This window comes from Thermobia domestica, unplaced genomic scaffold, assembly GCF_964235325.1.
Source record: "Thermobia domestica unplaced genomic scaffold, izTheDome1.hap1.1 HAP1_SCAFFOLD_138, whole genome shotgun sequence".
NCBI classification, from domain to species: Eukaryota; Metazoa; Arthropoda; class Insecta; order Zygentoma; family Lepismatidae; genus Thermobia; species Thermobia domestica.
The window spans coordinates 78,590-91,046 of record NW_027655894.1 but is presented as its reverse complement, the minus strand read 5'-3'; the positions used below and the strand labels follow the sequence as shown (position 1 = coordinate 91,046).

Here is a 12,457-nt window from a genome sequence, read left to right as displayed (position 1 = left end):
GGTCGATTCGTGAACATAATATTTGCCATTCTTCAAAGGTCAGTTGTACACCAAATTGTTCTGCTTTGCCCAATCGAATTACTGGTTCAAATGTTCTAGCACTGATACCAATCATCACATGTTTTGTTTGAAATATATTTATTGGATAATAGCTTGCGAAGATGAACTCTTTATCGTTAGAAGTACACATCTTTCCTGCTGAAACGCACTTGCTCAAATGATTTCATGGGCTGACACTGTATTGGTTGATTTATAGAACTACGGCTGACGTCATTGGAAAGGAATGTACTGACGCTTGAATTCATGATTTCATCACAGTTGCTGACGTCATGCTGACCAACCACATTCATACAACTATGTCTGATGTGCTGACGTTTGAATTCATGATTTCATCACAATTGCTGACGAATCTGGCTGTGTACTAAGTTCAAATTGATGACTTCGACCCAAGAATCCTTTGTAACATAAAGATACAGATCCAGTATTTAAGAAACGCAGCAGTTCTTCTTGTTTTGATGCTTCCATGGGTAAATATCTTGCTGGTAAAATTATATTCTTATCATTTTCAAGCTTCACTACGATTCTTAATCCAAACTTTGTAGGGATCATTTGGCTAGCTAAGATTCTATAAGGTACATTCTGTTGTAAATCAGTAATCTTGGTAAATGATTTCATCACATCACGTGTGTTTAGAAACTGCAGACAAGTAGCCATGATGATGTTATCATGAATACTAACTCGAACGATACTTATATATGATGCAAAACTAATGACGTTGCATTATCATGTTCTGACGTGTACCATTGCACCACAATGTTGCCAGAAGTTTTGTTCTAAACAGTTTCGGTTCTTTACTAATGAGTGCACAAACTTTTAAAAATGTCAAACCAAAATTTTGAAACAAACATTTCAAAAAAAAATTCAAACGAAAAAATTTCAAACCAAATTTTCTTCTAAGCAGTTCCGGTTCTTCACTAATGAGTGCACAAACTTAAAAATTTTAAACAAAAAAATTTGGAAACGAAAAATTTCAAAACAAAAATTTCGAACAAAAAAATTTTAAACAAAAAATTTCCAAACAAAATTTTGAAAACAAAAATTTCAAAACAAAAAATTTCAAACAAAATTTTCAAACAAAAATTTTGAAAAAAATTTTTTAAACAAAATTTTGAAACAAATTTTTCAAACTAAAAATTTCAAACGAAAAAATTTCAAACCAAAGTTTCAAACAATTTTGAAAAAAACTTTCAAACAAAAATTTCGAAACAAAAATTTTCAAACTAAAAATATCAAACGAAAACAAATGTCAAACCAAAGTTTCAAACAAAAAAAAACATTTCAAAAACTTTTTTAAATGTTAAACAAAACTTAAAACTGATTGCAGCAAAGATTTGAAAATCAGCAACCAATCAGATTGCACGAAAGATAGTGATCAGCCAATCAGATTGCACGAAAGATAGTGATCAACCAATCAAATTGCATCAACCATAACTTTGCCAGTGTTGTAGCATGTATTCCCTTAAGACTATGTGTCATAAGATTCAATAAGGTTAGCTATGTATCCCTGTACACTACCTCATCAAGGACAATCACGTGGTACATCGTATTGCTTACGTTTATATTTGGCGGGAATAATCAATACCAATGACGCATTCTCAAATTGTCCTACAAAGTTTCAATGTACCAATGTTCTGGACTCCTAATCCCATCATAGGTTAATAACTGATCACGTGATCATACTGATTTACCCAATGAATGAGATACTATCCAATTACCAATTATTGATATGACAATAAGAAATGTACCTCCTCCCAAAATTTAAGATTGGTACACAAATACACCTGTGTCTTATGAAAAAATAATAAATCCTGTACTTATTCAATAATAAAGCCGGTCAATAACCTTTAAATTTTGAATATTTGGTCATAAGAGGAACACCAATGGCTCCTAGAAAACGTTTACCGAATTTTGTTATTTGATAATTCCCAAATTTAAAAGGGAACAAACATATAAAGGTAATAAACCTCTGTACATACCCATATAACGTGCTAAATAGGTGTCAATAACCTCCGAAATTTGATTTTTTGGTAGTTCTTTACCCATGAAAGGAAACGATGTGGACCATCCAAATTTATAGTGGTACATATTGAAGTCCTGTACTATGATACCAAATGCTTATATTAAACAATTTCTAAAACCGAGTGGATGAGCCAAGATACCCCTCCCAAATTTTTAAAGGGTGCGTCAATGTACCCGTGTCTTATGATAGGAAATGAACCCATATACATGACCATATAACCATATAAGGTAATAGAACCTCATCAAAGGGGAGAAATTGGGCCAAAAACCAAACACATGGTACAACATATTGCTTATGTTTATATTTTAGCAATTTTTACCCATGAAAGGGAACAAGATGGACCACCCAAATTTATCATGATACATGTTGAGGCATGTACTATGATACCGAATGCTCAAATTGGAAAATTTCCAAAATTTAAGGGGTTGGCCATGGTACCCCTTCCAAAAATTTAAAGGGTGCATCAATGTACCCATGTCTTATAATAGGAAATGGACCAATATATACATGACCATATAACCATATAAGGTAATAGGACCTCATCCAAGGGGATAAATTGAGCCAAAACCAAACACGTGGTTGTACTAAAATTTGGCAATTGTGTACCCATGAAAGGGAACGAGGTGGTTATTTTTAGATTTGGCAATTTCCAAAATTTAAGGGGTGGGCCAAGGTACCCCTCCCAAATTTTTCAAGGGGTGCATTAATATATTCATGTCTTATGAAAGGGAATGGACCCCTGTATACGCCCATATAACCATATAGGGTAATAACACCTCATCCAAGGGGATAAATTAGGTCAAAAACCCCCGAAATTTGACTTTTTGGCAATTTTTTACCCATGAAAGGGAACGACATAGAACCCCAATACTGATAGAGGTACATACTATGGTCCTACCCTACCATACCAAATTTTTAGATTTGGCAATTTCCAAAATTTAAGGGGGGTGGTCCTATGTACCCCTGCCAAAATTTAGGGGGTGGGCCATGGTACCCCTGCCAAAATTTAGAGGGGGTGGTCCTATGTACCCCTAGGTCATTGACCCCGGCCAGGCACCATGGGTCCTGAGGCAGGGACCCAGGGGCCAAAAAGTTTCCTCAAGTCAGGCCCATACTACTGGCAGCAACTTCATAGTAATTGTATGAGGTCTGTATAAAACAATCGCTGATAGTGGCGACTAATTTCTTTTCGCTTTACCGCACTGAAAAAAAAAAAAACAAAAAAACAACGAAGCCTGATCCGATTTCCTTCCTCGAAGCTTGGTCTGAGGACAATGCAGTTCAAAAGCGTTCCGGCACCACCTCCACTTTCCACAATAACAATATCTACGAAACTATTGTTTCTTTAAAACATCGCCACTCGCCGGCTTGTAAAAGGACCGGAGTAGGCAATGATATTCAAATCCAACAACAGTCTAAAATCTAGTGTGTTTCTTATATTTAAAAAAGTAGTAGTTAACGTGCTCGTTTTTAACAGTTGCTGTATCACAAACCCCGGAATGTTTTAGGGCCTGATTGCCTCATAGACGGAACCTTTTCAAGTCGATAAAAGTGAAGAAGAATGAGGTCTATTCATGAAAGTTTAACTTTACGTCTTTTTTATGCAAAACACAAGTTTGCGGGAGTTACCCTGCCATATTTTTGATGCTGGTAGGTTTAATTGAGCACGTCTTTTTAAAATTGGTGGAGGGGGCCCACCTGTTTGGGGGGCCCACCCTGCATTTGCAGGGTAGCAGGGTGGGCCAGTCCGCCCCTGATTTCAGGGTACTTTTAGTATGTTGTTTAGAATATCATTCCCAACATCTGTACCAATTTTCACCTTGTTACTAATTTGTTCCTTACTTTTTGCTAATTTGACTGCACTAAACGAACACTATCTCAGTTTTCTAATTTTGCGTTAGCGTGGAATATAATGGAATAATGTTCTTTAAGTACTGTACATAGTGGGTACATGTAAATTGTACGATGGAAATAACTACAGTAAAATGACCTAATTGTGAAAGTATCTAGTCGAAGTGAAGAGGTCTGTTCATCTCCCAAATAGGCGGATTGCATGAGTGATTGTTTCCGATATTGCATACGGTACCTCAGTTGTAATCAGGGCCGTTCTGGGATACTAACGAGGGCGGTGGACAAGTCTACCAAAAGGGCGCCTACACAAACGCGTATATATATATATATATATATATATATATATATATATATATATATATATATATATATATATATCCTGTATGCGTTTGTGTGTGTAGGGGCAAGATTTTATACATTAAAATCACCAAAAATGTTTTAGCAACGTTAATAACTGAACTGTGGAAATTTGTTTACTAGAGAAATACCTTTTATTACTTGTAATAAAATATTGTCAATCAAAATGAAGCTAAATATACCAACAAATCAATATAGCCATATTTTAGAAGTGCATTGACTATTCGAACACTGCTCTACAACACACAGGAACAATCAATATGTGCGGATATGTAAATGTAATTAAGATTGTGAAATCTACGATGTAAAACTCATAAATTAGAAATAGAGCTTACTGTGTCAATATCACACGTTTGATTGTCCAAACAATTCTTGATTTCTCACATTAAATTTGAGAAATGATACTATATTGTGATAAACGTAATCAGTATTGCACAGATATTTTAAAAATATATATTATAACATTTACCAATCTGCATAATACAAGACCCAGTTTTCTAGTATTGTTTTGTTTTCAATATCTGGCCTCCTGCTAAAGTTTCGTCGCAACTAAATACAAAGTATGCAATCAACATTTCGCATCTCCAACCAAGTATTGCAAGAAATAGTACAGCAAGTTGAAAATATAAGAATTCAACAGATAAAATAAACCGCCCAATGCGCTGCCGATTTGTTGTACACTATTTTTATACAATTAAATCATTAGTAATCGCTTCATCTCGGAACTAGATTCACATAACTTGTTTATGATCAATTCACTATCAAAGTATTTAAGATATCTTTTTCACTATTCATCAAAACAAACGCCTCGAGGTTCTCGTTTGTCATACTTGATCTAAGTCTGTTTTTGATTATTTTCACTTTGGAGAACATTCTTTCACAAGTAACTTGCGTGAGCGGGATTGTCAGTAAATATTTGTGCACTTTAAACAGTTCAATGTACTGGAGAGAATACATATTGTAATCTAAGAGCATTTTGAATGCATATTTGATGCAAGTGTTGCATTCCCTTGGATAGGTACATTCCCAGGACTGGCTTTCGCATTTCTCAATATTATCATCATCACTCCAATGAAATTTTCCATCACCTTCCTCAATATAGTCGTCAAGAATGGATTTCCTACTGATATCAGGCCATATTTGAATGAAGGAAACGAGTTCTTCTTTAAGTTTCCCTTTATCAAGAGATGGGATAACCTCACAAATTTTGTTCAGTCCGTTAGGAGGTAGGATATCACCGTTATTAAATATTTTTGGATCGAACCAGGCAAGATCTAGATATAGCTTTTTATGTTGAGGAAATCGACTCTGCATGCTTTCCACAACGGTGTCCAAGATATAATTGTACACTGAATCACAGAACACATCTTCTGGCGTTGAACCCAAACTTTCATGGTCAGCAACTTCACCTGCAAACAGTTTAACTTTCCTTTGTCGCCTCTTTGGAAGTTCATCTTCAATTGTTAGATTTTCAAGATAATTTTCCACCACAGATCTCTCATCTAATTTCTCTGACATTTGTGAAACAAAAGTTTTGGCTGCATTCAGTGTTACAACAAACTTGTCTCGCAAAGATTTTAGCCTTGATTGGGAAGATTCCACCAGCCTCCATGCTTGAGCGTAGTCAAGGTTCTTGGTTTGTAAATAATCGGACAATGGAGTAGTAATCTTGAAAATTTGCAAAAACAACATGGCAAGCAATATGATTTGGAAACTTGTAAATTTTTGAAGAAGAGCTGCAGCATCATTTCTTACTTTCGAGTTCAATTCTGGCGCAGTAGAAATCTTAAATAATGCTATTATCAGCTCGGCGTAAACTAATTTGGTAGGCTGAGACTGGTCACCTTCAGTCCAGTAATCAATCCTTCCAAATATCTTAACTATGGCGTCACTGCGGCTTCGCCACCTCGTTGACCCAATAGCTTCTAGTTTGTATGCAGGATTCTCGTCGATAAACTTTGTCAGTCTTTTTAAAGATTCTTTGAGAAACGTGTGCGCTTCTTGAATCAGGCCAAAAAATGATATTGTCACTGAGAGGCACTGGGCAGTATCAGAAAGTACCAGATTCAATACGTGAGCATAGCACCAGGTGTGAATGTGATTTGGACAGGACCGGATTTAGCATTTTGGCGACCCTAGGCCCAATAATTTTTCCGCCCCCTAGTCTGGTTAAAGTTACTTTCCTAAAAACCTTTATTAAAAAAATATATCAGGCCTATATGTTAATTGCTTAAACACCACTCCACGATGCAATTTTATCCAGTTTTCCCGTGTTTGAGATCAACGTTTTAACGAAGTTGATGCATAAAGTTGAAAAATAGTTTAAATTTACCAACAATTATTTGTTCCAATGAACTTCAAAATTAGAATGCTTTATTAGCCTCATTTTTTAAAATCAAATCAAAAAATATGTTAAGTTATGGCTATTTATTTTTATTTCTAGATATTTTTTAATTTTTTTCTCTCGGCCGTGCGCCCCGGGGAGCTTGCGCCCATAGGCCCGGGCCTACCAGGCCTATTGGGAAATCCGGCCCTGGATTTGGAATTGCATCAGACAACTTTGCAGTTAGTCCTTTATATTGGCCATTCATGTTAGATGCGCCATCAAATGCGTTTGCTACACAGTTCTCAAGAGGGATATCAAACTCTTTCAAAGTTCTTTTCAAAGAAACAAATAAATCTTCTCCAGACGTTGATACAACACATTTCAAAGCTAGAAGTCTTTCGAAAACTGTACAACCTTTAACATATCGCACAACAAATGCACACTGATCGTTACTCGATAGGTCTATTGTGGTGTCCATCAAAATAGAGTATTTGACAGCATGCTTAACATCTTCAGCGATTTTACTTTTTATCTCGTCACGGATAAGGTTAATTATTTTCATTATTGTATTGTTACTAAGAAAAGTTACTACGCTTCCTCTTCCAATTGCCTTCTTCTGCTTTGTTTCCTCTTCCCTTTGTCTTGCTTCATGATTGGTTTTACTTTTCTCTATGACGTTGTTTAGGTACCGGTACTTTTCCAAAAAAGCATCATACTTCCCTAAAAGCAGAATTATGTCAAGAAAATTTCCGTGATTAATTGTTTCGTCTTGAAGAGCGTAGTCTGATTCTCTTGCTCCTCGAAAGGCCAGACTTTGTTTTCCTATGAACTTAAGAACATCAACTATTACTTTCACATGTCTTCTTTCATTTACTTCTTGTTTCCTCCTTTCCAACTGGTTTGCAAACAATAAGTCATAAGTACTTTTCATATGCATTTTTGTCATGAATAATTTCACACATTCAATATGTATTTTTGAGGATTCATGATCCATTACTCTTTGATGGACATGTCTCCAATCATTGAAACCAGAGCAGAACACCGAATTCCCATTACTAAATGCGATGCACAAAAAGCAAAACAACTTCTGACTTTCTTTCTTGTATGTTAGCCACTGTCTATTAAAAATTTGTCCGTCAGTTTGCTGGATATTAAACAAGAGTTTCTTGTCTGTAAAAGGCAAATCTTTCTCATTTGGTTGAACTGGGTGGAACGCAAAATACGAGTGTAAATTATTTTGGTCAGCTTTTTTTAAAATAGTCTATTGTGTCTAAGGGAGAGGCATCAAAGATTTCATTTCGAGGGTTTTGTTCACTCGAAAAGAAAGTCACTGGTTCTTGCTTTGTAATTGGTCTAAATGGAATAGGTTTATGTAAGATTGAGAAAGACTCAGGAATAAGTTCTGAACTAGAAACACTAGAGGTACTCTGAACGCAAGTTTCAAGTTTCACGCACTCCTCTTGAGTAACTTTTGACTTAGTAACATCAGTGGAACTCTCAACATCGGAATAAAGTTCCACGCACTCTTCTTGAGGTATGTTTGATTTAGTAATGGTTTCTTGATTGCCTGATTATGATTGTCTTTCTAGATTCACAGATGTGCAGAATTGCGTAATTTTAGAACATGTTTTTGCAGATTCTTGCATTAGTTTGTTTCTTTTCTCTTTTCTAAATTCATGACCACACTTCTTCCTTTTCTTTCCTTCCATTTTTTCTGTGTTTGCAAATGACAACCTAGAACAAGTAGAACTATATTATTTTTACAAAGAAAGAGAAAGCAAAGGAGAAAGGGAGGTCTTCTAAGTTTCTTACGTATGTTTATTAAGATGAAAGAAATTAGTTCACTCCACTAAATAATTCTTGGCATACCGTAACTTAAGTTTTATGACAACGTATTTATATTTTTGATAAATTTTCTCATGAGGGATAAAATCCATGAGGGGTGATCGCCCCCTTTACCTTCCATATGGACATTCATGTATATATAAATATAGATTTAGAATATAGCAAAAGGAAGTAAATAAATTATTCAATGCAATCGTAGTCTGCTTATGACAATTATGCTCAATCTTGTAGCCCTAAAATTTTCCAGTGCATTCACTAAGTTTGCAAATGTTAAGTGGACATTAAATATTTGACTGGAATCATTTAAATCTACAAAACATATAACTGATGCCCATAATTTGCACAAACGCATAAGTGACATGATACAAAGAGAAGGTAGTTTTAAAGCTAAAGTAATATAAACACCACGCTATTACAGCTTCGAAGAGTTAAACGCCCAGAAAGCGTTTCACTTGGAAAAGGGTCTCATGAATAAATGAATGAACTGTATTTTACATAGGTATGGTAGGAGATGGAATAAGAGGCTCTCCAAGATAACAGAAGTTCTGCTAAAATTGACTACACTAAAAATGCCTACATGTTTCAACAAAATTAACTTACAGTAAGATTATGGTAATTAAATTATAGGAATAAAATGATTATGTATATCAAGTAGGTTATTTTTAACATCTTTCTTTGGCAGCATGATATTCCAGCTCACGTGAAATCTAGCAAAGGGCGGAGAGGGTGTATGCTAAAGAGTAAAATTTGCCAGAATGTTTCTGCGAATAGACCTACTAGCCAAAGCCCATTCAATGCATGTTTGGACCGGAGCGCTAGCAGGAGGTGTACCCTTTACTATTCATCAAATGAATGTACTCCCTAGTAGCACAAATAACTTTATTTTACATTGGAAAAAGATTTTGAAAACTTTATAAGCCTTTATTAATAAAAAAAAAAAACGCATTTTCAATTTTATTTTTTTTCAAAGCTGAAACACAACATGTTAAAATTTTGAGACCCACGGGGTGTAAGTTTATAATTCAATTATACACCACGACACGAATTATGAGTTAAAATTAAGTTTAATACAGTTTTCAACATGGAAACTATCAACGTATAATGCATGTTGATTTAACATTTAAGACTATATGCTGATTTTTGGTATGCTAGTTCAACGTTAAATTGTCAGTGGATAAACGTTGGTCAACCAAAAATAAATAAAATATCAATATGGGGTAGTAATGAGCAAGTTTTCCATATTGTTTGTTGCAAATGTAATACGAAGAATTTAACCAAATACTGAACTTCGTTTTCCTTAATTTTCCTCTTCCTAATTTTGCGACAAGCGGGAGGCTGGAACACAGAACAGAAGTGACCACACCAATATCGACCGTTATTTACTATTTTAGTTACAGGGCATGTAAGAAACAATTTTGTGTAATCAACACTACGATCTTGGCCATCTTGTCTAGAGTTGATATGTTAATTAACTTAATGTCGGTTCAGCACGGTGCGCAAATCCTTATGAGAAACACGTCAGAAGACTGCCGGTGAGTCGCTCTGCTGCGTTGGGCCAATGATAGCAGTGACAGATTCCTCATTGGGATTACGACGTGGGAGCCACCCTCTGTACTACTGGTTGTCCCCTATAAATTTGTTTTTTCCCCTGTTATTTCCAGTAAATATTCTCATTGGACTTTAATACAAGATGTTTAAACTGAGTCAGGATTTCTAAACCGGCTGCGCAAGGTGCCTTCAGCCTCCAAAGCATCCCCTTAAACGGACCTTTGAACCGCTTTTCAACTACAGCCATAATTATGTAATTTTCCTTTGCTTCATAATTCCATCTGCCATGCATTTTAAAATCATATCTTCGTAATTCTCACGATGTCCGTACCATAAGAAATGATTTCTAACTTAACGAAAATTTAAAGGAAATTATTAAACTTATAAACATACCTGTTTATTGAGAACGAAATGATACAGATGTGATTTTCCTTTCGCCCTCTTTAAAGCAATACAACACATGGCATACACTCACAAACTTCAATAAGAATGAAGAAATGCGCTACCTAACTTCAACAGATCGCTACTCTGTGTGTGCTAAGAGACTTGAAGTCATGAGTCAAATAATGTCACGTGTCAGGTGCTACACCATACTCTAATGACCCTACAGTCGATGAATTCTAGGGATGAATCCCAGGATAGTATGACTTGCTCTGTGAGTTACAAGAAATCAACAGTCCTCCTACAGGTTTCTGCATGTGCCGCTGACAACTGACATATTGTTGTTGAACAAACTCCATTAAATGTGTAAATAAAAATTCTTTATATATAAAGAAAACTTTAATTATTTAAATTGTGTTTAATCGATTGCGCTTAGGTTCTAATCTCTTTTATTTTATTTTATTTTTTGTAATAAATAAGTAGCAGCAGAAAATGACTCCTATTTTATTTTACCAAATAGTAAAAAATGTTAAGTTCTTTACTGGCTATACTATAAATGTTTTATAGATATGTAACTTTATGCATATTTTTTTAAAAATGATTGTACTCTTTACCTGTTCTCTGCCAATAGAAACTATGAATTTGTAATACAAAATTTGTGTGAATAATAATAAAGGAATAAACATATTTATCTAGAATGTGATGTTTCGCAGGGCGCCTTATATAAAGGGCGCACTGTACACTTCACAGGTTCTTTACCTGCAGCACTACATGAATTTATTATACAAAATTGTTATACAAAGAAACAATTAAAAACACTTATCTATAATATAATGTTTCGCAGGGCGCTCTATGTAAAGGGCGCACTGTACCCTGCAAGGCTTCTTTGCCAATAGTAACTGTATGTATTTATTGTACAGAACTGGTATACAGAAAAATAAATAAAACTGTTTATCTTTGATGTGACTTTGCAAGGGCACCGTACGTAAAGGGCTGCACTGTACCTTCCACGGGTTCTTTACTAATAACTATTGTATGGATTTATTTTTTTTTAAATGTACTTTATTTATAATGTAATGTTTCGGAGGGCGCACCGGGACATGTCCCGGTGTCCCGGTGGGTCAGCATGGGCCTGGTTGTAATATGAGGTAAGTAGAACTGAAATTTTAGCTCATGCCTTGTTTCAACGAATTCATCGATCCCGGATTGCACTCGAGAAGATTGTCGTCATACTCTAGGCCTCAGTACCTTGCGATCTTGGGACGTCTTCTGGCACCAAAATGGGGATGTTAACTCACCTTAAAACGTGGCGGGGCTAACTCTAGACTTACACGGAATGTACTTGAACCTGAACCCACAAAGTGGGGGTGGTATAAATATTTCCTGAAAGCTTGGGTCAAGGTAAGATCAAAACCGGTTACAAAAATTGTGGAGGTCTCAAGCATTCCGCTTGAGGGCAGCACGTTACTCATTTTTATTAACACCTTTAAGTGTGTTTTGAAGTCCGTTGCAACCCCGAAAAATCTGAAACGGTGGGACAAATATGAAAACAGAAAACATGTCTTCCATCATTTGAAAATTATAACGTAACAACGGAAAATAAATTGTCCCAGGGTCCCCCGCAGGGTCCCAGATGGGGTCCAACTCAAAATTTTAAATGGAAAGTGGGGTCAACTTGCATATCGTACGAAAGTTGGTGTTAAATAAAAGAAGATATATCAAGTCGCGACTCTCTACGATAAGCCTGTGCAAAATAGCGGTGGGTCAAAACATCAACACAATCTTTACTGCAAGTCTATGGCCACTCGTATGAATCTGAAACGGTGGAATAGGTGTAGAAACAAAAACACGGATATACCATTATTTCAAAAGTATAATGATTCAAAATAAAAATAAAATGTTCCAGAGTCCCTCGCAGGATCCCAGACGGGGTCCAACTCAAAATGTTGAAATGGAAAGGGGTTCAAGTTGAGTATCGTATGAAAGCTTATGTTAAGTGAAAGAAAAGAAAACAAGTCTCAACTCTTGATGAAAAAGTCTATTGCCACTCCTATTAATCTGAAGCGATG

At 35.6% G+C, this 12,457-nt stretch overlaps 1 protein-coding gene across 1 annotated transcript; it reads right to left on the bottom strand.

The window, feature by feature from the left end:
- Positions 1 to 5,038: 5,038 nt before the first annotated feature.
- Positions 5,039 to 7,551, bottom strand: LOC145676385 (zinc finger MYM-type protein 1-like). The gene is made up of 2 exons (XM_081747236.1): positions 6,838 to 7,551; positions 5,039 to 6,328 (listed from the first exon to the last, which is right to left on the bottom strand). The coding sequence occupies exons 1-2, from the start codon at positions 7,549 to 7,551 to the stop codon at positions 5,039 to 5,041; spliced, it is 2,004 nt and encodes a 667-aa protein (XP_081603362.1).
- Between the last annotated feature and the right edge of the window lie 4,906 nt (positions 7,552 to 12,457).